Below are 24,113 nucleotides of genomic sequence, written 5' to 3' on the forward strand. Positions count from 1 at the left end.
TCTGCCAGCAGCTGCCAGGATGGGGCTGAGCAGGGGGAAGCACTGGCTGGAGCAGCACAGGGCGGCAGGAGCTCTGCTGTGCTCAAAAATGAAACCTGCTGCCCTGGGGTCGGTGGCTGGACCTTGCCCATGGCCTGTCACCACCCCCGTGCATGCGGTGTTTGCACCCACTCCAGGCAGGCTGGCTCCCCGCACGTGTGGAGCCATTTGCAGCCACCACCACAGCTGGAGCCGGAGGGAGGTAGTGGCAGGGCCAGTATCCAGGCAGGGTCCCCTGGGTGCAGGCAGGTGGCATTGGTGCCACCTTCCCCAGCAGCCCCCTGCCCACATGGGATGCATCAGCACTGGAAGGAGCAGGGGGACCTCATCAGTGCAGGCAGCACCCGCAGTGCTGGGAGGGCCATGGTGCTGCGTGAGGCCGCCCGGGGATAACGCACAGGCGCTTTTCATCTTCAAAGCACTCCCTGCATCAACTTTCATCCTTGCACCTCCCCAGCTCGCCTGGGAGGTCTCCGCTATCGCCGCCCCCATCTCACAGTCCCAGAGGAACCAGGACTCGGCCAAGATCAACAGGTGGGGCGAGGAGACAGGGGAGGGCTGCATGGTCCGCACGGTGCTGGCTGCGGCACAGAGGGGAATCCTGCCAGCTGGGGCTCTGCTGGGACCTGCCGGACCCCACCGCCACCCCCACCGTGCCCGCTGGGCCCCGCGCTGGCACACCATGGCACAGCACCCGTCGGTTCTGCCCGCACCTGTCCACTCAGCACCATGAATCCCTGCTGAGCCATGGGCACCCCAAGGATCCCCATCCTGACCTCCACTGCCTGGAGAGACAGCAACACACACAGCCTCCAAAGCACAGACATTTAATAAAACTAGCTGTATTGTTATTATTGTTATTTACAGATCAAACATCAGGAAAAACAGTGGAAATGAGGAAAAAACAACCATCATCTTCATAAATACTGGGGCCCAGCGTGCTGGGGGCTGTGTGCCCACTGGCACCTGGGAGGGGACACAAGCACCCACAAACACACACGCACGCACACACACGGAGCCCTGGGCTGAAGCAAGGGGCTGGGTTTGGCTCCCCCAAAAAAACCACCCAGCTTCTCCCACATTTTCAGCATTAAGACAGGTGTCATCAGGATACAGCCCCCACCGCTGGCAGTGTGGCCTCCCACGGTGGAAGCTGTAGGGGGCAGCTCCTTCTCTGGGGCTGGGTCCCTGCTCCACGCAGGGGGAAGCAGTTTCTTGCCCCCCACGCATGGGTGCTGGTGAGGAGCAGGGCAGGCAGGAGCTTCTGGCAGCACAGGGAGGCCGACCGCACACGGATGCCCACGGGAGCAGGTGAGGGAAGGGCGCTAGGGACCCACCACACACCCGGGGATGTGTCCTCTGCCCTCCCACGGGCTTGCAGAGACCTGGCTCTCCAGTGCCGGCACGGGGCTCTGATGGAGCCAGAGTCAGCAGGAAGGGTGCCTGGCCACCACACCAGTGCCGCCGTGGCACAAGGCAGGGTGCTGAGTTCGAAAGTCACCGCTGAGAGGTCTCTTCTCCTAGGGCACAGCCTGTGCTCCCTCCCCAGCCAGCATTGCCTGCTGATGAGCAACCTGTCCCCAGCGCCTGCTGCCACCACTGCACTGCTACACATTGGAGACCTGCTCAGGCTCCCTGGCCTGGCGCAGCCCATACAGCCACTTGATGACACGGGCGTTACGCTCGATGATGGAGATGCCGTAGGGCACGCGCTCAGCTGGCCGGCCCTCTGGCGTGGCAGTGCTGGGCGGTGAGCGGCCGCCCTCCGAGCTGGCCGTGCTCACGCTGTGAAACTTGAGGGACACGATGTCAGAGCTGGCACGGGCAAAGCGCTCGGCGCCCATGTCCTGCACCTCCTCAGGGTCGAGGCCGCAGTAGTTGAAGAAGCGCTCCAGGTCAGCAGTGGCCCGCGAAAGCCGATCGCTCAGGTCCGACTTGGAGCGATGCAGCAGGGGCTGCCGGCGGGCACTCTCGGGGCGGGTGGGTGAGCTCCGTGCCGGGGCTGCAGGCAGCCCGCCTGGGACAGGGGATGCAGGCACCAGTGTCACCTGGCCCCGTGGAGCCCCGCAGGGACGGACGTCCACCCTCCGCACAGCCATGCTGCCAGGGGGCTTGGCAGCAGCGGGGCTCTCCAGTGGCTTGCCGGCACCATCCGCCCCATCACCCAGTGCCGCTGGCGCTTCCACCCTCCACTTGTGCTCCCTGCCCAGCGGGCTCTCTGCCTTGGGGAAAGGGCTGTCGCAGAGGTTGATGAGGTTGTTCAGGATCTCCAGATCAAGGGAGGTCTTCGGGCTGCCAGCCTCGGTGCGGTGCAGCCCTGGGGGTGCCCTTCGGCTGGAGGTGAGCACAGCCCGGCGCACCCCTGGGGTGAAGAGGGGCTGCTTGAGCAGCAGTGGCTTCACTGGCTCCTGCTTGGTGCTGGCGACCCTCTGGCTCTTCACGTACTTGGCTTTGTCGGCCTCCAGCCTCTCCACTGCGCTGGGCTTCCCAGCACCTGGCTCGGTGCGCCGGCGGAAATACGCAGGACCCTTGCGAAGGATGCGGATGGGCATGGCCGAGGTGAAGGGCGCCGTCACCGTCACCCCCTTCATGGCATCACCAGCTTGCAGTGCCTCGATGGGCATCCTCAGTGCCAGCACCGGGGCACAGGGTGGGCAGCCACCCCGAGCAGCGAGGGGCTCACGTGCTGTTGGCTGCAAAGAGGGGCTGGAGTAAGGGGTGGTGGTGGTGGCCAGTGGGCGCTGCCGGCTGCCTAGCCCCTGCCTGGCCCTGGCCCCACCAGCAGACAAAGGCTGCCCAGGGCCGTGCGGTGCCGCACTGTCTGCGCCGGCCGCGCCGGGACTCCTATTTATTCCTATTTGAAGGCAGGAACCACGCCTCCACCGCCACCGAAGCCTCCCTGAAACGTCCCCTGGCCAATCCGCACAGCAAGCCAGCTTCAAACCGCACCGCACCGGGCCGGCGGGGCCAGCAGGGAGGGTGCCTCAGCATGGCGAGGGGCACCCTGGCGAGCGAGGCCGGGGCGCGGAGGGTTGGTTTGGCCCAGCACCCCTTGCCGATGCTCTTCCCACATCGGCTGCCCGCGGGGTGCACTACCCACACCAAGGGGTGCATTGTCCGCTCCTGGGGTGCACCACTCACACCAGGGGGTGCATCACCTTCACCCACATCAAGGGGTGCATTGCCCCTGCCCAGGGGTGCATCCCCCACCCGACTCACTCCCCACCCCACCAGGCTGGGGGATTTGGGGCTCCACTCCCTGTGCTGCTCCCTTGGCTCTCAGCCCCCTCGCAGGTGCTGGGGCTGCTCCCAGGCTCCCCGTTCCCACCCTGCAGCCCCTTGGAAAGCACCAGCGGGGGTTTCCACCCGTGCTTGCCTGGCCAAGGTGTGCCTGGAGCCACGCTGGGGCCCCGTGCACCGCATGTCCTTGGGACCCTGCCAACCCCAACAACCGCAGCCACCCGCCCCAACGGTCGGTCTTGCAGAGGCACTGGCCCGCCCACAGAAGGGGGGGGGGGGGGGCAAACCAGCCCTGCACCCCCCTGCAGCCCCCTGCTCAGAGGTGGGCGCAGCCAGAGGGGTCTCAACACACAGAGGGGCTCAGGCAGGGTGCATGCTTCGACCTGCCCCCACCTCCCCATGCCCCCTCCTGAGCTGCTCTAAGACCCCCCCCAGGAGTCCCCAGCTGCGGGCACAGGCAAGCCCTGGGGAGGTACCGGTGAGCCCCAGCACTCACCGGGTGGGCACGGTGGGGGCCAGTGTGCCGTGGCCCCACTCCGTCCCACGGTGTCCCTGAGCAGGCTGCTGTCACAGTCACTGCCAGCCGCCCGCCAGTCCCGCCAGCCTGCACGACTTCCTGGGTGCAACCAAGGGCCCGTCCCAGCATCAGCCACGGGCGGCAGGAGCCAGCCCCAGCACCCACAGCATCACGCCACGGCCATGCTGAGCCACAGCTGCACCATCTGCAAGCCAGTGCTCACCAACATGTCGGCCCAAGCCCCCCGAAATCTGTACCCCAAGGGGGTCTCCACTCCGCAGCCACCCCACAGCACACGGTGCATTCGCCTGATGTGCTCTGACAGGCGAGCAGCCTGGGGGAGACTGGCTGCCCCTGTCCCAGTCCCCGGCTCCGGGAGGGGACATGCTGCCTTCTGACCTGGAAAGTGTCTGCAGGGGGCCGGCCAGGCGTGGGGACAGCTGGGGATAGTCCCAGCACCACCACAGACCCTCCTGCTTCCCCCCTGGGGACAGCTTTCTGCACCCCTCTGCAGGGAGCCCAGCAACGGGGCGATGTGGGGACAGAGCCAGCAGTGCTGGGCACCAAAGTCCTCACTGGGGAAAGGGCAGGGACAGGCAGGCCCCCCCCAGAGCTGTGCTGACAGCCCCCATGGGAAGCAGGGCCAGGCTGTGCTCTGCGTTGCACAAAGACATAGGCAGAGGCAGCCCCGGGCTGGTGGCAGAAACCCGGGGTGATGGGGAGCTGCCAGGTGCCCATGCGGCAGCACCCCATGAGTCCAGTGGTGCCCAGACCCCATGCCCCATGGTGGCACCCTGCCAATGGCTGGCCCCACTGCCCTCAGACCCTGTGCCTCGTGCAGGGAAGGCTCCCTGGCTTGGCACAGAGGTGCAAACATGCCTACCTAGGCAAGGCAAAGCAGGGATGCATCCCCATGGTGGGTGCTGGAGGTCAGCTCAGTGCCAGAGGCTCGGCCCTGGGGATAAGCCACACAGAGGCGGCTGTTGGGGGACAGGGACGAGGACATAGGGTCCCCCCCAGGACAGCCACTGGTGCCCACTGTGGGCTCCCATCCCTTTCCTGGCCAGCAAGGACAGCCCAGCCAAGCACAACCTGCTGCTCCACATTCCTGCGGTGCTGAGCTGCCTGCCCTGGCATGGCCGCGCTGAGCTGGGCTGCACTGAGCCATGATGAACCACCCTCCAAACAGCCCCAAAAACACAGCCACGTTATCCCATGCTCCAAGCCTGGCAGGAGCATGGGGATCCCAGTGCCAGGGCTGACAGCCCTGCTTATGCCGGACTATAGCCAGCAGTGGCCCCAGCTCCTCTCCCTCCCAGTGAGGGCAGCCCAGCCAGGCTCACTTGGCACACGGATCACCTCCTGCCTGGAGGCAGCTACTCCAGAGACCCATCCTGGGAGGTGTGTGGTTGTGCCTCCCCCTCGCCAGGTGACCCTGCTCCACTCTGCTGTCACAGGACTGGCACAGCATTGGCACCAACTCTGCCACCTACCTGGATCAGCCCTGAGATGTGGGAGCCTCCTTGGCACGGCTCAGCTGCCACGCTGCTTCTCCCTGTGCTTGTCCCAGGGGTGTCCTGATGTCCTCCTGCCTCTTCCTCCTCCTCTCCAGCCACGTCCTCCCCTTCTCCCCACAGGACGGCGGCTGGTAGGGCGCTGGAGCAGCTTGTGCTGCGGCTTCTCCTGCTGAGTCAGCGCCGGAGGAGGACGCTCTCCGAGGCAGCTCAGCGCTCACATGGGATTAAAACCACAGGGCATTCTTCCTCCATGCCAGGCTGCGTCACACAGCATGACGGTAGCTGGTGACGTCCTAGTGTGGGTGCTGGTTCAGCCCATGGTGCTGGCCAGGCAGCATGGATGCACAGTCTGAGATGCTCACAGCCAAAGGCAAAATGCCTCTGGACAACCCCTGCCCGCTGCAGGCAGGGGGTCCTGATGCGCTGCCAGGGCTTCAGGCAGAGGGAAAATTCCCAGCCCTTGCATGGGCAGGAGCTGCCGTCCAGCTCCCTGTGTGCCACTGGCACAGCCAGCTGGCAGGGCCTGCTTTGATTTGGAAAAATCACTTTGCTTCCCCATGCACCCGGCAGCAACCCTCTGCAATAAACTCCAAAATGCAGCAAAATAACCCAGATAGCAGGAAGGGAAGTGCCAAACCAGAGAAGGGTCATCAAACCCACAGCCACGTGGACGTGCTCGTTTGAGCCCAGCCCCAGGGTGGCTCCTGCCCCGTGGCATGGGCATCTCCAGCAGCAAGGACCAGCTCTGGGTGGAGGGACCAAGTGTTTGGCCCGTGCAGCATGGAGCTCAATAGCAGCTGTGCATTTTTCAAATTGTTCTTGGAAGCAAGACCAGGAGCTGGCAGAGAGAGAAGAGCCGAGCAAAGCACATGGAAAACAGCCACCCAGGCGCCGGAGGGCTGCCCTGGGCTTGGGCAACGGCAAAGGTGGATCCGCACAACAAGCTCGGCTGGAAAAACGCTGCCCGGTGTGGCAGGTGAGGGCAGAGCCTGCAGGCACCTGCCCAGCCAGGCTGCGTCCCCACATGGCCGCTGAGCCTGTGCAGGGTGCAGGTGCTGCCTGGGCACGCCTGGGCAGCTGGGTGCCTTTGGAGCTGCGCGTTGGAGCCAGGCAGCGCCCCGGAGCCTTGCCCTCCCTGGGAGCACCCTGGGACAGGTTTCGGGAGGGCAGCCCGCTGTGGAGGCGCTCCCCCAGCACCCAGCTCGGTACCGCCGCCACTGCCCCAGGTATGGTCAGGGATAGGGGGAGCGGGGTTTGGAACAGAGGGACAGGTGGGTGCTGGCACTGGCGTCGCCCTCACCTCCCACAGGCACTCGGGGCTGCGCCCCCTGCCTCATGCCGCTTCAGGGACCTCCCGGAAGCAAAATGCAGCCGCCAATGAGTAAAAAACACACTCAGAGGCCAAATCCTCCCTGGAAGTGCTGGGTGGAGGTGGCTGCAGGTGCCCAGCGGTGCCCGCAGAGCAGCGGGGCCAGGGCTTGGTGCATCTTGGGCAGCCCTAGGCAGAGGCATCCCCAGAGCTGGGAGCCCCCCACTGCCCTCATCCTGGTGGGTGCTAATTCCTGGTGTTTAATTACAGCCCCTTCCCTTGCCATGCCAGGCTGTGCCCAGCTTTGCAGTGGGGGAATTGCCCCTGTGCCATGTGCCCCGGCCCGGGGTGAGCCACCGCCTGCTCCTGCCTCAGTTTCCCCAGCCGTGGGCTCTGCAGAGCAGCTCTGCTGGGCGAGGGCAGCTTCCCAAGGGATTTGGGGACTCGACAGGGAAGCTCTCTCTGCACCCAGCGTTGCCTTGCTCCCCACTGCCTGTGGGCAGAGGGAAGGATGCTGCCCGCACCCGCCTCTCCCCACACATAGTCTCCGCAGGTGGCAGCTCGGGGCCAGGAGCCGGGGAGGTGACAGATGGGGACATGCTGGGCTCGAGGCCTTTGTCTGCACGGTGGCGGTGGCGCGGTGGCACGGACCCGCAGATGGCGGCTGCCGGCGGGGCCGTGGCCACAGCCCGTGGCCAGGCGAGCACCGGGCCCTGGGGATCCGGCCCTTCTGCCGGAGCCTCACCCCGGGCAGCGGCCCCTTCCCGGCCGCCCCCCACCAGCCTTTCAACTTTCAACTTGACCTGCTCCTTTCACATGGAAATGGGATGCAAATGAAGCCGGGGAGCTGCCAGGGGCCAGCGGCTGCGACCGGCCAGCGGGTCGCAGCGCCCAAGTCTGGGGGGTCATACCCACTGACCTGGGGTGGCCGGTGGTCCCTGGGCTGAGGGGGTCCACCTTGTCGCCCAGCAATGGGGCAGCAGCCTTCCCCTGCTCAGTGAGACTGTCCCCACTGCTCTCAGCTGGAACCAGATATTCGGGGATGGCTCTTGCTAGGGCTGAGCTCCAGAAGGATGCCCACTCTGCTGGGCTGCCAATCCCCCCATGCCCTCCCCCCCCCGGCAGCCCCACCGCACGGGGCAGGTGCCCCCCCCGGGGAGCCCTGTGCACACCCTGCGCTGAGCTGTGTGGGTCCCGAACCCTGGCCCGGTGGGGAGGGGGCTTCCCGCTCCCACAGAGTCCAGTGGCCAGGGACCACTTGGCTACCAAATGTTGCCATCTGCCTCTGGGGCCTTCGGTCGCATCTGCCGGGGGTGAGGGGGGGCAAGGGGCCAGGGTGCTGGGGGCTCAGCTGCAGCGCGGGGAGGGGGCAGAGGAAGCACAACCATCTCACACTGGGCAGGCAGGGCAGGCAGCATGTGTCAGGCAGATTTGGGTGAGGAGTATGAAGCAGCGGCATGGGGGTCTCGCACCCAGCACCCCCTCGGGCTCCCCTGCCCCTGCCCCACAGCCATTTGCTGTTGGGAAGGGTCTCACCACCGGCAGCACTCCTCCTTTGTGTTGCCAAATTAAACAGGACAATTGTTGTTCCCTCCTCATCCCCATCCTCATCCCTATCCCCATCCCCATCCCCTCCTCATCCCTGACCCCAACCCCTCCCTATTCCAGTCACCATCCCTGTCCTCCTCCCCATCCCCATCCCTGTTGCCATGCACAGAGATCTCAGCTGGCCTTGGCCCAGCCCAAGCCCCCCATGCCTGCCTTCTCCTAGCATCTTGGACCTACTCCCCTCCCAGCTCCCTGGGCACTGGTACTGGTTTTGGCTGGGATAGGGTTAATTTTCTCCATAGGAGCTGCTATGGGGCTGGTTTGGATTTGCGCTGAAAACAGCACTGATAACCCAGGGATGTTCTAGTTATCACTTGCACAGCGTCAAGGCCTTTTCTGCTTCTCGCCCTGCCCCACGGGCGAGCAGGCGAGGGGCGCACGAGAAATGGGGATGGGGCCGCTGGCCCCCCTGCCCAAGGGATATCCCAGACCATAGGACACCCAGCTCAGCAATAACAGCTGGGGAAGAAGGAAGGGGGGACATTGGGACCGATGGCATCTGCCCACCATTACACGAGCTGGAGCCCTGCTGTCCTGGGCATGGCAGAACACCCGCCTGCGTGGGCAGCAGAGAAGGAATGTCTTGTTTTGCTTTGCTTGCGCACGCAGCTCTTGCTTTCCCTGCCTTCAGCTCAGCCCTTCCTGTTCTCTCCTTCATCGCATCCCCGGGGGGGTTGAGCGAGTGGCTGGGGGTGCTGAGCTGCCTGCTAGGTTTAAACCACAGCAGCACCTCAAACCCAGCTGTGCCAGCACGGTCCCTGCAGCCCCAGGGGCACAAGGACACTCTTGTCCCCGCTGCACCCAATGGGCCCGGCTACCCCGTGGTTGGGGCAGGGATGGAGCCAGGAGCAGGGCAGGGGGCAGGGGCTGGCTGCAGCCCCCCCGGAGGCACAGGCACAGGCAGGGGCAGGGCAGGCAGGGCAGGCAGGCCACGGGAGAAGGCAGCCCCGTGTTTTGCAGGGCTGCAGCCTGCTCTCCCAGCGACACCCGGTGGGTGCTGGGGGAAGAGCCGCCCGTGAGGCATCCCGGGGCAGTGGGTGCTGTGGTGGGATGCGGAGGGGGGGGTTGTGCTGCTGGGGGTGAGCCGGTGTCTCTCCCACCTGTGACACCTCCTGGCCGATGCAAGTGGCTCATCCACTGCCTCACGGCTTGGCTGATCGCCTGGACGTGGGCTCGGAGGTGCATGGCCCCGCAGTGCACCACCCAAGGTGGGACAGCCACCACACTCAGGGGGTCCCCAAGGGCCCCAGCCCAGCCCAGGACCCTGCAGAGATCCCTGGTGGGGACAGACACCTTCACCCACTGACATTCACACCTGCAAGAAGCAGCCTGAAATAGGTGGGACACAGTTCAGCTGGGGACAAGTACAAAGTCCCGGACATGGCCAAGAATAGCCACTGGCACCCAGCCAAGCTGGGGCTCACCGGGCCAGCAGCGGCACTGCGGCGAGCACCCAGGGCCACGGGCATGGGACTGTCCCTGACACCAGCGGTATGTGGGGACGGAAGGCAGGTAGGGAGTAAGCTGCCCCCGGGCTGGCAGGGAGGGGGCAGGAGGTGACCAGGAGCTGGAGATGGCACGGTTGGACTTTGGTCACTGGGATGGAGTTTGGAGCTGAAAGGCCCCAGCTGACACCCGGGGTCAGGCTGCGTGGTATGAGCAGGTGGCTCGGTGGTGGGGAGAGGAGAGTGGGACCCCATGCCCGCCCGGGGCTGGGGGCTGTGCTGGCAAAAATCGGGGACAGACCGGGAGGGGAGGCAGAGTCAGGGGAGTCCCAAGCTCCTGCCCCCTCTGGCCGTGCCTCCATGCCCAGGGTGACACCAGCCCCTACCCTGCCCCACGGGTGGGGGCGGGGTGTCTGGGACCGTAGCTGGTCCCTCTGGTCCCTGGGCACTTGTCCCTCTGACCACGGTGGTCCCCTCAGGAGCAGGACCCCCTCCCCATCCTTCCAGGGACAACAGTGCTTTTCCTTAACGCTTTGTTACCACTTTTATCCCATCACACCCTGTGCCTGCAGCCACCCAGCCCCGCAGCTCAGGTGCCCCCCTGGGGACCAAATGGGACCCCCCCCAGGACAGGCACCCTGAAACGCAGCTTTGGACCCTGCTGCTGAGCATGTGGTGGGAGGGTGTGGGACCCCCCGGCCACCCCCAGACCCAGGGTCTCTGCCAGCTGGGACAAGGACAAGCACGTGGCAGGAGGGTGTGGGACCCCCCGGCCACCCCCAGACCCAGGGTCTCTGTCAGCTGGGACAAGGACAGGAGCAGAGCGGGGCCAGGCTCTGAGCCGTCGCATCCGGAGGTGGTGACGCGGGGCCTCACGTCACCGCTCCGGCAGCCGGGACTCGCTCGCGCCCGCGTGCTGCTGCCGGGCCCCCACAACGCAGTGAGTCCCCCCGTGAGGGATCGCCGAGGCACCGGCAGGCAGGAGCCCGCTCCCTCCGGGGTTCTTGCTCCGCACCGGCGCCCCCCGCCCCCCGCAGGGCCGCAGCCACCGTGGGTGGCGGCCCCCGCCGGGCTCAGCCCAGGGAGACGCGGGTTCCCTCCGCCGGGCGCAGCGCTGCGGTCAGGGCCGGGGCTGGCGCTGCGGGGCACGGGGCACGGGCCGGGAGGGTCCTTCTGGGAGCGGGATGGGGGCTGGGTGGGTGGCGGGAGGGGATGGGGCCGATCCTGGCTGACTCAGCCCCCTGGTATGAGCCGAGGCTGGTTTGCAGGTGGGGCTGCTGGGGCCCTTCTCCCCGCGGCGCCGCAGCTGGCCGGAATCGCCCGGCGCTGCTTTGCCCGGCCCTGTGGATGCGGTGGGAGGTACGAGGGCCCCGTTCCCTGCAGAGCACCTGCCCAGGCCTCTCGGCCCCCAGGTGAGAAGCCATCTTCACCCCATGCCAGGCTGTGCCGTTGCTGTGCCAGGCTGTGCCATGTCATGCCGGGCTGTGCCATGCCGCACCAGGCTGTGCCATGCCACGCCAGGCTGTGCTGTGCCACACCAGGCTGTGCCATGCCATGCCAGGCTGTGCCATACTGCACCAGGCTGTGCTGTACCGCGCCAGGCTGTGCCGTGTCATGCCATGCTGCACTGTGCCATGCCAGGCTGTGCCATGTCGTGCCAGGCTGCACTGTGCTGTGCCAGGCTGTGCCATGTCGTGCCAGGCTGTGCCATGTTGTGCCAGACTGCACTGTGCTGTGTCAGGCTGTGCCATGTCGTGCCAGGCTGTGCCATGTCGTGCCAGGCTGCACTGTGCTGTGCCAGGCTGTGCCATGCTGCACTGTGAGCTGGGGCAGGTTCAATGCCCTGCCGGGTCCGCTCCCGGCTCTGCGCCTGGTGCTGCCAAGCCCCAGCGTTCTGGGACAGAGCACAGGTGGAATCCAGCAGGTCCTGCACCTGGTGCAGGAGGACGCAGCGTCATCCCTGTGGGGAGCAGAGGGGTCCCCAGGGCTTGCAGGGGCAAAGTGGTGCCAGGCTGTGGGGAGGTTGGGCTGCTCTGCCAGCCCCACACCCTCATGGCATGTGGGAGAGGAGCCGCTCTGCCTGCCGGAGCGGGAACACAGGCAGCGGTCACAGGGGGCAAGGCTGGTATGCAGGGGGGTCAGGTCTCACTCCACCACTGATCAAAGCTTCTCCCCACAGCGTGGCAGTGTCACCCCCAGGCTCGGGCACCCAGCCCTGAGCCATGGCGCTGCTCACCCATCTCCTCGCCTGCACCTTCGGCACGGGCTCCTGGGTGGCCATCAACGGGCTGTGGGTCGAGCTGCCACTGCTGGTGACAGTGCTGCCAGAGCAGTGGGACCTGCCCTCCTACATCACCATCATCATCCAGATGGCCAATGTGGGGCCGCTCTTCGTCACCCTTATGCACCGCTTTCGGCCCGGCTTGCTGAATGAGGTGGCTGTTATCTACGTGGTCGTGTCCGTGGGTGTTGTGGCCTGCTTGCTCCTGGCCTTCCTCTGGCAGTACACATCCCTCATTGCCGAGAGGCCCCACAGCACTGCCTTCCTCATCCTCACCTTCTTCCTGGCCCTGGTGGACTGCACCTCCTCCGTCACCTTCCTGCCCTTCATGATGCAGCTGCAGCCCCAGTACCTGACCACCTTCTTCATAGGTGAAGGGCTCAGCGGGCTGATCCCTGCTCTCATTGCCCTGGGACAGGGCTCGGGCATCTCCAGCTGTGCCAACATCACCCGCGTGGTCAATAACACCACCGGCAACGAGACCGTGGAGAACACAGTTTTCCAGCTGGAGACCCGCTACCTCCCAGCCAACTTCTCCACCCTCCTCTTCTTCCTTCTCATGACTGTAATGATGCTGGCCTGCTTGTTGGCCTTCTTCTTCCTCACCAGACAGCCCAAGGTGTGGGAGCTCTCCCAGCAGCAGCTGTTTCCCAGCAACATCATGCTGAGCTCATTTGACCAGATCTCCGATGAGGGACCTGGCTCGCGGCTGAGCGGAGGCTGCCCATGCCCAAAGGATGCCAAGGGGCCCAGGGACATCCTGTCAGAGAAGGTCTCCTACCCCCCAGCCAAGCTCACCTTCATCTACCTCCTCATCGCTTGGGTGAGCGCACTGACAAATGGGGTCCTGCCATCTGTGCAGTCCTACTCCTGCCTGCCCTATGGCAACACCGCTTACCACCTCGCAGCCACGCTCAGCTCCATGGCCAACCCGCTTGCCTGCATCGTGGCCATGGTCCTGCCCAGCAGGTCAGTAATGGGGCACTGGGGGCTGCGGCAGGGTGCACTCCAGGGCTTCTGCCCCAAGAACGGCCCCCGCTTTGCATTGGCGGGGTGGGGAGAAGGCACTGGGTGGGAGCGGGTCTGTGGGGTGGCCGTGCCGTGTCAGCAGAGACGCCCTGGGAAAGGAGGGTGCAGCCAGCATGGAGCTGGTCAGCCTGTGCCATGGCTCAGTGCCCCTCACCAGGGACAGGCTGGCAGTGTTCCCCAGTGTCACTTGCATGTCCCTTCCAGGTCCCTGGCCCTGCTGGGCACCCTCACCATGGCGGGGACAGGCTTTGGTGCCTACAACATGGCCATCGCAGTGATGAGTCCCTGCCCACTCCTTCAGCAGTCCCAGTGGGGCGATGCCACCATCGTAAGTCACGGGGTCCCTCACCCAGGGAGGTCACCCGGGCCTCCTCCAGCTCTGGCCTCACCACAGTGTCCCCCATCCCCCCTGCAGGGAACCCCCCCCTGCCCTGCTGACCGCTCTCCTGCCCTGTGCCACCAGGTTATCTCCTGGGTGCTCTTCACCGGGACGCTCTCCTACGTGAAGGTGATGGCCGGGGTGATCCTGCGGAGCTGCAGCCACAGTGCACTGGTGTGGTACGGGGCAGTGGAGCAGCTGGGCTCCCTCCTTGGTGCCCTGCTCATGTTCCCCCTCGTCAACGTCTATGGCTTCTTCAAATCCGCCGACTACTGCAGCCTGCAGTGCCCGACGTGAGCGGGTCAGGCACCCCTGGACAGCCCTTCTTGCCAGTATGCACCCCCAAAAACAGTGAGGGCCGGTGGGCTGGGAAGCAGCGCTGGCACCGGGGTGGCTGCAGGCACATCTCTGCACCGGGCTCTGCCAGGTCCCTGGGCATGAGCAGCTCCATGGTTTTGTCCCCAGCCCAGGCACAGGGCACCCCCTGTCATGTTCAGAGCAATAGAAGGTGTTTGATCAGCTGTCAGCCTCCCTGCTGCCTGCGCCCCCCCATGCCAGCAGGCAGGGAGGGGATGCCTGTGCTGGTGCCCCTCACCTGGGTACCACTCAGCTGGGGCCACAACCCACCCTTTCCTGGGGGGTTCTGGAACCATTTGGCATCATCCCCCATGGGTTTGCAGCCAGCTGTGGGGAGCGGGGACAAAGGCGGCATGGGCAGGGCTGCGCCGGAGATTCCTCTGCCCTGGCCATGGGGAGAGGGACCGTGGGGGGCACATGGGGCAGGGGGCTTTCACCAGTGCCCCAATAGCAGCTGGGAAAACTGAGGCATGGTGGGACTGGGGGGACCTGCCTCATGTTTGCCAACCTCTACTGTGTCCCTGTCCATGCTTTCTGCTCCCTCCCCATAGCCCTGTGACCCACTGCACCCCATCTCAGCCCTGCTGCACCCCAAGATGGGCAGCGCTGGAGGTGCAGAGCCGAAGAGAGGCCACAGCAGAGCCCTGCACCCAGGGCAGGGCTGAGCACAGTGCCAGTAGCAGGGTGGCACAGGACCAGTGCCAGGGCTGTGCCACCTGGTATCCAACTGTGCCCCGGCCGTGCCAGACAGGGTGAGGGCCAGGTGGGCAGTGGGGCATGGTGGGGCAGGGGGCACTGGGGCATGGCGGGCATGATGGGGCAGGGGGCAGCGGCAGCCCCAGCCCAGGCCGGCACCCGTGCCCTGCACGCGCCTGCGCCCCTTCCCTGGGGCACGAGGCAGCCGGGCCTTTGTCCCCGGCCCTTTGTCTGGCAATCTGCTCCCGGAGCCGGCGGCAGCGCCAGACCCACGCCTGTCATGCCTCAAAGCCACGGGCTGAAACCACTTTGGGGCTCCGGCTGTGGCCCGGCCACCTCCGGGAAGGACGTGGCTGGAATAGCTAATGGCCAGCAGCCCCCCAAGCCAGCGACACTAGAGGGGTCCCACGACCAGGCAGTGAAGAAGGCAGGAGTGAGGGCAGTGGGCTGCCTCCCCTGGCATCACCAGGCATCCCCCGGGCTCCTGGCTGACCCTACAGCACCACACAGCCAAGATCCGGCCCAGTGGGGGACAAGGGGCAGGAGGGGGGCTGAGGACGGATGGGAGGTGTAGGGATGCTGCAGGGCGGCTTGTCTTATCCCAGGAGCACGATGCATCCCATAGCCCTTGTGGGGAGACTGGGAGCTGAAGCAGGGATGTGGCCCCTCTCCCCCTGCACCCCGAGAGGATGCTCCTGCCTTTGGCAGCCCACAGAGACCCTCACCCACCGGACACCCGCAGCCCCCTCCTCTCAGCAAGGAAACAATTGCCTCCGATGGGAATTATTTCCATACAGCTGCTCAGGGAGGCACAAACCCGGCCGCAGTGGAGGAGAAAGGCTGAGTCTTTCTTCTGGCGCTCCCCTCCCTCCTCCGCCACGGCGGGGGCAGGTTTGGGGGGGCCCAGCCGCTGCAGTCAGCAATATTAGCACAGCTCGGCAGGACTGATTGCAGGTTATTAACATACATTATCTCAGTCCCCTGCCTCTGAAAGGAGCCGGGTTCCTATTCCCCCTCTCCCAGCCCTCCCTCCCCCTGTCTTTTACACTTAATTACCTCCCTTATTACACCACAGCCTGGAGAGAGACAAAATCCCAGGGCAGCGGGCAGGCAGGCAGGCAGGCAGGCAGGCAGGCAGGCAGGCCCGACCCAACTAGGGCGTAAGTAATCGCCCGTTCTGCAAACGTGCCTTCCAGGAGAGAAATGGCACACGTGCGGATAAATAAATCAGGAAGCGGAGGCCAGGAGCCCGGTGTGCGGTGGGGGGACACTGGAAGCAGCCTGGCAGGCGACATCTCCCTAGGGCCGCAGCCCTCCGGGAGAGGTGACCTTGAACTTGGCACAGCCCTGACGTCAGGGCGGCGCTGCGGGGCCAGATGGGACTCGTGTCGCTGCCTGCGAGCCCTGGCTGAGTGCTGCGGGAGGGGGGAGGCGAGACCCCAGCCCATGTGGGGAGCAGCCCCAGGACCCCCACCCCTAGGAGCTGGCCTGATGGGGTGGGCTGCAGGGTGCCCTGGATTTGGGGTGCTGCGGGATGCCCTGGGGTCTAGGATGCTGTGGGATGGGGGATCTTGTGGGATGTGGGATGCTGTAGGTTCTGGGATGCTGTGGGCTGTAGGATCCTGTGTGATGGGATGTGGGATGTTGTGAGCTATGGAGTACTCAGGGCTGGGGGAGTACTCAGGGCTGGGGGATACTGTGGGCTGTGGGATGCCCTGTGCTGTGGGATGCCCTGGGCTGTGGTATGCTGTGGATGCTGTGGGATTCTGTGAGATGCTGTGGGCTGTGGGATGCCCTGAGCTGTGGTATGCTTGGAATGCCCTGGGCTGTGGGATGCTGTGGGATGCTGTGGATGCTGTGGGAGGCCATAGGGTGCCACACAAAGCAGTGAGCAGGGGCCCACTGGCCTGATGTGATGCAGGGATGGCCTCAGCCCAGGCTCTGCGCACGACTGAAGCAGCAGACACAGCTGTGAGCAGGAAGGCCTAGGATGCTGGCCACGGGGATGCTGCTTTTGGTCCCCAGGCCCAATGCCACATGCTCGGCCGAAAGGGTTGGTGCCTCCTGAGGCCAGGGGTGCCCAGGACTGCCCTGCACCAGCCGTGCCAGCGCTCTGCCTTGCGGTGACAGATGATGGACTGTCCTTAGTTAAGTGCTGCAACGCTCTCAGTATAGCACAGGGCTCAGGGGAGCAGGGCCCACTGCCAGCCAGGTGCCGGTGTCACCCGCCAGCCCCAAGCTGGCACAGCCCCAGGGAGAGCCAAGCACCAGGGCCACCGACTGCCTCAGGATTGGGGCCTCATCCTGCTCGGGGGAGGGCGGCGGTGGAGCATCAGCGAGGGGAGGCGGGGAAGTGGGGGCTCAGGCAGGGAACAATGCACCGCCACGAGCCCAGCTATTGTTGTGGGCTGTGAAGGTCACGGTGCTTCCCTGGGGACTGGGATGGGGATGGGGACACGGGACAGGGAGAGAAGGTGGGAACAGGGACAGGGAAGAGGAATGGGGAGAGGGAAAAGGACAGTGGCCAAGTATGGGGACAGGACAGAGGTGGGACAGGGATGAGGGCAGGGGAGAGGGAACAGGGATGGGGACAGAGAACAAGGGACAGGGAAAGCAGTCAGTGGAAAGGGACAGGGGACAGAGATGAGGACAGGGAAGGTGGGCGGGAATGGAGGCAGGGTACAGGGATAGGAACAGGGAGCAAGGACAGGGAGAGGAGAAAGGGGCAAGAAACAGGGACAGGGACAGGGGTCAGGGATGGAGACAAGGGACAGGGCACAGGAATGGGGACAGGCACAGGGACGGGGATGGGGATCCCCGCCCCGCAGCCCGGTCCTTCACAGGCCCTGGGGGCTGGCAGCAGGGAGACAAAGGCGGTGGGAGGCAGTGGTGTGTCCCACCCCCCCATCCCCGCGTGTCCCCATTGTCCGTGGCCGGGGTGGGGGAGAACCCGGGGGAGGGCCGGGGGACCCCACACTGCCGTGGTGCCGGGGGCACCCCGCGCTGCCGGCGGCTCGGGGGGCTCCGGGGGGGGGCCGGGCGCGGCCGGGCGGAACGGCCCCCTCCCCCCCCCGGGCGCCTGCCTTCCTCCCCCTCCTCCTCCTCTTCCTCCTCCCCTCCTCCTCCACCTCCTTCTCCTCCTCCTCCTCCTCCTCCTCCTCGCCGCCCTGCTGCCTCCTGCCTGCCTCCCCGCCCCTCGCACTCGGCTCCCCGCGCCTCGCTGTCCGCACCGCCGGGGCCGGAGCGCAGCGCGGGGCCGGGCCGGGGCGCGGCGGGGGCCGGGGCCGGGGCCGGGGCCGGTGGCGGTGCCGGTACCGGAGCTGTCCAGTGCTGAGGGCGCCGGCCCGGCCCCGCCATGCCCCGCTCCTTCTTGGTGAAGAAGCTGAAGGCGGAGGCGTTCCCGGCCGCCGGGGCCCCCGCGCCCCCCTACGCCCCCCTGGAGCCCCCCTACGCGCTGCCCGGCCCCGCCGCCGGCGATGGTGAGTGCGGGGCCGGGGGCTCCGCGGGGACCGCCCCTCGCCGCTATTGTGTGTGCGCCCGGCGGGGCACCGGGGGAGCCGCGGGGGTGGGACACGGGGACGGGGTGAGGGTCCCCGGCGTTGTGTCCCGCAGCCGGGCGGCGGGGGGCGGGGGGTGCAGCGGGGCGGCGGGGAGCGGGGGCGGAGGAGCATCCCTCCTCGCCTTGGCCTCTGCTCCGGGGCCAGCGGCCCCTGCCGAAGTTGGTCCTTGGGGAAACATCCCCTGCGTGACAGCGGCAGACCCCGTGGGCAGCTCCCGCTGCCCCGGCCCCGCTCCCCCCGCGCCCAGGGTGCAGCGAGGCCGGCTTCTGCCCACGACAAGTTTTGGTGGGGAGGGGGCACGAAGCAGGCAGGGGGGGCCGGCGGGGGGAGCGGGAGCCTCGTCGTGTGCCTGCGGGTTTCATTGTTCGCAGCGGTGCCCCGAGCCCCCCTCCCGGGAGAGCGGGGGAGGGCCGTCCCCTCCCCGGGGCACGGGGAGCAGGTGGGGGAGAGGCGAGGGGCAGCCCCCACTGCGCCACACTGGGGGAGGTGGGAAGAGCTGGGCTGGGGGGGCTGGGGTCCCTGGAGCCCCGTCCTGCCAGGGGACATGGGGGCAGACTCTGGGACCGGGATCGGCAGAGACCCCCGACGGGGCGGCCCAGGGTCCTGCCCTAGAAAAGGAGGTCGGGGGTGGGGGGGGGTGTCCGTCCCAGGCCGTGGGCTGGCGGGTCCTGGCTGCTCGGGGACCGGGAGACTGAGCTGGATGCGGGAATGGGCCTGATCCAGCCACACACAAGCCAACATTGCTGCTGTGTTGCTTGTGCCCCCCTTTTCTACTGCTCGCTTCTCCCAAGCCTTTGGTGGGCTTTCTCTGCTGGGCACAGGGGTGCGAGGCCCGTCTGGCCCAGGGGGGTCCTCTGATTCCCCCCCACACCATCAGGACCCAGGAGCCAGTGGGGGAGGGATGCGCTGCAGCTGGGCAGAAGCTGCCGACGCTGCTCTCCTGGAAATAACCTTGCTGCATGCTCGGAGGCAGCGTGAGAAATTGCTGAGCAGAGCGCTTTCTGCACAGCCCGCGCGACCGCGCTGTCAGCACGGCGCAAGGGGGATGGGGGGGCCCAGCCCTGCCCCCCCCCCACAGCCCCCTCCCCAACGCAGGCATCCCCAGCCTCCATGGGACAAACGGCAGCAGCCGCTCACCCTGGGCAGGGAGGCCCATGGGCATGGGGGTGCATGGGTTTAGGGGATGCTCAGGCGCAGCTGGGTTGGGGTGTCCATGCTGCCCCACTGGTGTGCACGACTGAGCCTGGATGTGCCCTTGGCCCCCAACAGCCCCTGCTGTCACCAGCAACAGGGACATGTCTTCTGAAGCAGCTGGCAAGGGCCAGTGTGCACAAGGCAGGAGACCGCCGGGACCAGTTTGGGGGACCCGGGGTGGCAGCATGTCCCACAGCATCTCTGACCCAGCAGGGAGAGGGCTGCGCTGCTCCTTCCGCGGTGACCTTCATATGCCAGCGTGGAGGGACAGGATGCCCACACAGCACCCACTCTGACCCGGGCCAGGAGTCCCTTACTTGGAGCTGAGCCATGAGCAGACCAATGTCACACAGGGGTGACACTACTGGAGTGGCACCCAAGCCCCGCTCCATGGCTGGGGGACTGTGGGTCCAGCTCCTTGGCAGGACCCCAGGGCCCCGGTGCTGCTGCTCTCCAGGTGCTGCCCCATCCCCGGGGAACAGCCCCTCCAGGGGACAGGAGGGAGGCAGGGGACCTTTCCCAGCCCCCTTGCTGCGGAAGGGAGACCTGGGGCAGCCTCTTCGCCCTCACCTCAGCCACCCCAGGTTTCGGGAGGCGAGGAGGTGGATGGAGCAGAGCTCATTACCGGCGCCTGCCCGGGTGAACAATGAGGCTCTCGGCACTGACAGCTGTCTGGCGGCTAATGGCCCCCAGGGACTGCCTGCAGCCGGGGCACCAGGGCAGCACCCGGGCAGGCACAGCTGGATGTGCCGCAGCCCCATCTACAGCTCTCACCCAGGGCAGACTCGCCGGATGGGACCCATTCTGCCAGCAGATGCGGACAGGAGCTGGGGCAGACTCAGCCCCGGTGTGGACGAGGCAGCTCCAGTGCTCGGGGTAGACCCCAGGGCTCAGCAGGGACAGGGACCAGTGCAGGGGGGACAGCCCTGGTTCTGCCTCAATGGTCATTTTTGGCTCATGGCTTCCCCTGTCCCCAGTGGGGCTGGCCAAGAGGGATGGTGACCCTGCTGTGTTGTCCCTGCAGGGTACCTCCAGCACTGCCTGGCACCAGCTGGCTACGACACTGACAAGAAGCAAGGTCTGCCACCACCACCACCAGACCCAGCCTACGCACCCAGCCATGAGGAGTACAGCGACCCCGAGAGCCCCCAGTCCAGCTTTTCTGCCCGCTACTTCAATGGGGAGGCAGCAGTGACGGACAGCTACTCCATGGATGCCTTCTTCATCACAGACGGGAGGTCACGCAGGCGCAGCGAGAGTCAGCGCCGTGGCAGCCACCGTCACTCCTGCCCCGAGTGTGGCAAGACCTACGCCACCTCCTCCAACCTCAGCCGGCACAAGCAGACCCACCGCAGCCTGGACAGCAAGATGGCGAGGAAATGCCCCACCTGCGGCAAGGCTTACGTCTCCATGCCTGCCCTGGCCATGCACGTCCTCACCCACAACCTCAAGCACAAGTGCGACGTGTGCGGCAAAGCCTTCAGCCGGCCCTGGCTGCTGCAGGGCCACATGCGCTCACACACCGGGGAAAAGCCCTTCGGTTGCTCCCACTGCGGGAAAGCCTTCGCCGACCGCTCCAACTTGCGTGCCCACATGCAGACCCACTCCGCCTTCAAGCACTACAAGTGCAAGCAATGTGAGAAGACCTTCGCCCTCAAGTCGTACCTCAACAAGCACTACGAGTCCGCCTGCTTCAAGGGCTCCGAACACAGCTGTGCAATAGGAAACTAGCCCCCCAGCCCCCTGTGGCGCATCCCCATCCTCATCCCCATCCCTGTCCCCATCCCCTTTCCTATCACCACCCCCATCCCAGTCCTAGTCCCTGTGCCAGCGCTCCTGCAGCTGCAGCCAGTTGGTTTGTGGCTGCACCGTGGCCAGAGGGAACATCCCCACAAACTCACTCCCCACCTGGGAGGAGGGTGCCCCAGTGCTCCCCAGGAAGGGCTGGATCTGGCCGGGCCCACAGCGGGACCCAGCTCCTTGCCCATGGGTCCCCAAGCCCCCACGCAGCCAGGCAGGTCTCTCTGCGGGGGACACGCCTGGGGACCTCTTCTAGACCCAGGAGAGACTTTCCTCCCCCAGTTCGTGACTTTCACCTCTATTTATTTAATTTATTACTATTATTTATTTAGAGCTGCTGCTTCTCCTCCCGGGGGATCCCAGGGGAGAAAAGACACTTTTCTGCTCCCCCCAGGAGCAAAACCTCACCCTGACCCTAACACTGATGGGACCATGGGCTGGTGCCACTGACGGCTCGGCGGGATTGACGGACAGCACGGCTGACAGGAGGGCAGGGCTGTCAGTCACCTTGGAGGCTGGGGTCCCACTGCCTGGGCCCTGGGGCACCCTGATACCCCCTGCCCTCACGGTCCCGTGGGACACAGCCCCGTGCTCACCCTGGCATTGCAGCTCCACAGCCCACAGGAGTCGGGGGAAGAGCAAGGGGCTCCCAGCAGAGACCTGTGGGACACATCCCCCACCAGCTCCCAGCTTGGCCAGGCATGACTGGCCTCCGCCATGGTGATGGGCTGAGGAGCAGACCCCTGGGCAGTTGTAGTTCCCCGTGCTGTGCAAACGGCCAGGCTGGAAGCTGGGCTGCAGACCCAACCCTGGGGCAGCAGCCAAGCCCCCAGCTGCCCCTCCACGTACCTCCAACCTCCAGCCTCTGCCTGGCCCCCTGCCTGGCCAGCTTCCGGCCCCCTAACCATCACCCCCTGCCTGCGCTCGGGAGGAGGGGGTCAGTGTAGCCGTAAAGTTTGGGTGAGTCTATTTAAATGTTCTTATTTATATTATTTATAACTTATGCTTTTTACTATTTATTTGCCAAGATTGGCAGAGCCGTGCTAGCACTGGCTTGCAGGAAGTAGCAGTGCTGCAGCAGAGGCGCTGTGCCCAGGACACAGCCGTGGTGACATGGACAGGGACAGGACCCTGAGAGCAGACTGTGCAGCGGGCACAGAGGCAGGAGGGCACGAGCTGGCCCAGCAGCCCAGGCTCCGTGCCGTGCAAGCCTCGCCCAAAGGCAAAGCCCTTTTCCTTGGTCTTCCTCGCTGCCACAGGCTCCTGCTCTGCTCCCTGCCCTGCGCCAGCCCGGTGGGGACAAACCAGCCATTCTATGCAACCTCCTGGCGGAGCATCCCCGCACCGGCCCCGGAGCAAGCACCGTGCACACGGCATCCCGGAGCGGGGCCTGACCCATGCCTCCGCTTCCTACCTCGGGCTGCGAGCTGCCACGGCCCCATCACCCTGTGCCGGTCCCTGACACCGTTGGGGTTCAGCCCGTCACCCCATGGGGCTGCACTCGCATACCCCCACACTGTCTTCCTGCGCTGTCTTCCTCCCTACACCGTCTTCCTCCCGCCGCCTTGGTTTGCATTGCCACGGCCGCGGCTCATAGGCTCAATGCCTACCGGGGACATCCCTGTCACGGTCCTCGCTGCCGTGGTATGGTGGCCACGCACCTGCCCCCCATGCAGGGGAAGAGCATCACGCCAGCCATGCAGGCACCCACCAGCGAGTACGCAGCAGTTCAGGCTTTCCCCGCGATGCCGGTGCCTTTCTGCGGCAGCACCGCGTCCCTTGGCCAGGTGGGCATGGAGCACCGCGCCTCTGCCCCTGTCTATACTGTAAATAGCAGATACTACAGCAATAATTTTCCGTGCATGATAGATTTTTTTCTGCCAGGTTTTGTACTCGCCAGCCCCCAGTAAGACAAGTCTACTGAGAACCGGCCGCCCGCAGTATTACTTGTAACGCAATTCAGGGATATAAAAGGGATTTCTGCCACTAACCATGTGTCTCGGGGGATTTGTACAGGGGTGTGGGGGGTGATGGCACACAAGCTGATGGTCTTTCTGTCCCATGGTGCCCTGTGCCTGCATCCAAGGGCATCCCTGGGTAGGAGCATTGCAGAGAAAACATCTACCCTCAGACCAAAGTGGGGAGATATCCCGGCAGCTGGTTGTGAGGGGGGCAGCTGATGCACCCAGGGCATCCAGCGCTGCCTGCTCTGCCTTGCCAGCAGCTGGTGGGCAGCAGCCAGACACTCTCCTGCCGAGGTGAGCAGTGGGTTTGCAATGCCACCCTGCTTGCAAAAGTGCCGGAGGTGCTGCGAGCAGCAGCAGAGCATTGACCTGGAAGTAAAGCACCGTGTAAAATCCCAGCAGTGTGGTGGGGAGCCCAGCGTGCAGCCTGGGGGTGCCCAGCGATGCTTATGCACCCCCAGCCTCACCCCCTGGGCCTGGCTGCCCTGCACGGCAAGGATTTGGTAAGCAGATTTTATTTCAACTGCTGTCATGTACACATCCACTCCCACCCACCCAGGCACATGCTGGGGGCAGTGGGAACAACTCAGCAGAGCCCTGGTTCCCAGGGGGCAGCCAGGCACTCCTGCCCCCACACTCCTCACTGCATTTCTTCTGCACAGACGGGTGCCAAAGAGGGAGGGCAAATTATTTTCAGCCTCCAGCTCATCAGCAAAGCCCTCACTGAGCCCTGCACTCCCGGTGACATTGGTGCTGTCCCCCAGCTGAGAGCTCAATAATTCACCTACAAAGTTATCACTGGATTCATCCTGCAAAAATCTCATCCCAGAGCCTCACAAACCTGTCCCCAACCATCACCGTCACCAACTCTCATACTGGGCAGTGAGTCACCCAGTGTGCCCCATCACACTGGCATGTTTCTGAGTCAGCGCTGGGGCTGGGGACCTACCATGTCCCCCAGGAGCCAGGGTGAGGGAATGGGAGCAGCCATTCACTGGCATCACAGTCCTGCTGGGGATCCAGGCTGCCCCAGCTGTGGCAGCCGATGGGGTGGGAGACCCAGTTCTTGCTGGGAGCCTCTCCACCATTTGGGACACTGGTCTGGAGAAATGACCTAGAAAGATCCAGACCTGGAGTGCCGCAGTGTCTGCCCGGCTGCAGAGTATCCATGCTTCCCT

General features: G+C 65.5%; 3 protein-coding genes across 6 annotated transcripts; 2 read left to right on the forward strand and 1 right to left on the reverse strand.

Annotated features, from left to right (window-relative positions):
- Positions 1-850: 850 nt before the first annotated feature.
- On the reverse strand, positions 851-5,670 carry FAM110A (family with sequence similarity 110 member A). Of its 2 annotated transcripts, none has more exons than XM_005444851.3 (2): positions 5,290-5,670; positions 851-2,732 (listed from the first exon to the last, which is right to left on the reverse strand). In XM_005444851.3, exon 2 carries the CDS (start codon positions 2,661-2,663, stop codon positions 1,647-1,649), a length of 1,017 nt encoding a protein of 338 aa, XP_005444908.1. In that variant the 5' UTR covers positions 2,664-2,732; positions 5,290-5,670; the 3' UTR covers positions 851-1,646. The 2 variants fall into 2 exon arrangements, with proteins under 2 accessions (XP_005444908.1, XP_027669398.1); XM_027813597.2 differs by lacking the exon at positions 5,290-5,670 and adding an exon at positions 3,776-5,252.
- A 4,005-nt stretch (positions 5,671-9,675) lies between these two features.
- Positions 9,676-13,885, forward strand: SLC52A3 (solute carrier family 52 member 3). 3 transcript variants are annotated; one of them, XM_055722969.1, is made up of 5 exons: positions 10,537-10,615; positions 10,944-11,087; positions 11,855-12,925; positions 13,190-13,313; positions 13,449-13,885. In XM_055722969.1, exons 3-5 carry the CDS (start codon positions 11,898-11,900, stop codon positions 13,659-13,661), a joined length of 1,365 nt encoding a protein of 454 aa, XP_055578944.1. In that variant the 5' UTR covers positions 10,537-10,615; positions 10,944-11,087; positions 11,855-11,897; the 3' UTR covers positions 13,662-13,885. The 3 variants fall into 3 exon arrangements, with proteins under 3 accessions (XP_027669497.1, XP_055578943.1, XP_055578944.1); XM_027813696.2 differs by lacking the exons at positions 10,537-10,615; positions 10,944-11,087 and adding an exon at positions 9,676-9,742; XM_055722968.1 differs by lacking the exon at positions 10,944-11,087 and having other exon boundaries at positions 10,486-10,615.
- Positions 13,886-17,063: 3,178 nt separating this feature from the next.
- On the forward strand, positions 17,064-22,955 carry SCRT2 (scratch family transcriptional repressor 2). The gene is made up of 2 exons (XM_055723028.1): positions 17,064-17,896; positions 20,196-22,955. Exons 1-2 carry the CDS (start codon positions 17,773-17,775, stop codon positions 20,900-20,902), a joined length of 831 nt encoding a protein of 276 aa, XP_055579003.1. The 5' UTR covers positions 17,064-17,772; the 3' UTR covers positions 20,903-22,955.
- Positions 22,956-24,113: the final 1,158 nt, after the last annotated feature.

This window comes from Falco cherrug, chromosome 10 (assembly GCF_023634085.1).
Source record: "Falco cherrug isolate bFalChe1 chromosome 10, bFalChe1.pri, whole genome shotgun sequence".
Lineage (NCBI taxonomy): Eukaryota > Metazoa > Chordata > Aves > Falconiformes > Falconidae > Falco > Falco cherrug.

Coding starts and splice junctions, on each gene's coding strand:
- SCRT2 (XM_055723028.1), top strand. CDS start 17,773: ATGCCCCGCTCCTTCTTGGTGAAGAAGCTGAAGGCGGAGGCGTTCCCG. Junction 17,897..20,195: donor CGGCCCCGCCGCCGGCGATG/GTGAGTGCGGGG, acceptor TTGTCCCTGCAG/GGTACCTCCAGCACTGCCTG.
- SLC52A3 (XM_027813696.2), top strand. CDS start 11,898: ATGGCGCTGCTCACCCATCTCCTCGCCTGCACCTTCGGCACGGGCTCC. Junction 12,926..13,189: donor GCCATGGTCCTGCCCAGCAG/GTCAGTAATGGG, acceptor TGTCCCTTCCAG/GTCCCTGGCCCTGCTGGGCA. Junction 13,314..13,448: donor AGTGGGGCGATGCCACCATC/GTAAGTCACGGG, acceptor CTGTGCCACCAG/GTTATCTCCTGGGTGCTCTT.
- FAM110A (XM_027813597.2), bottom strand. CDS start 3,925: ATGCTGGGACGGGCCCTTGGTTGCACCCAGGAAGTCGTGCAGGCTGGC. Junction 2,733..3,775: donor GCCCCCACCGTGCCCACCCG/GTGAGTGCTGGG, acceptor CCCTCTTTGCAG/CCAACAGCACGTGAGCCCCT.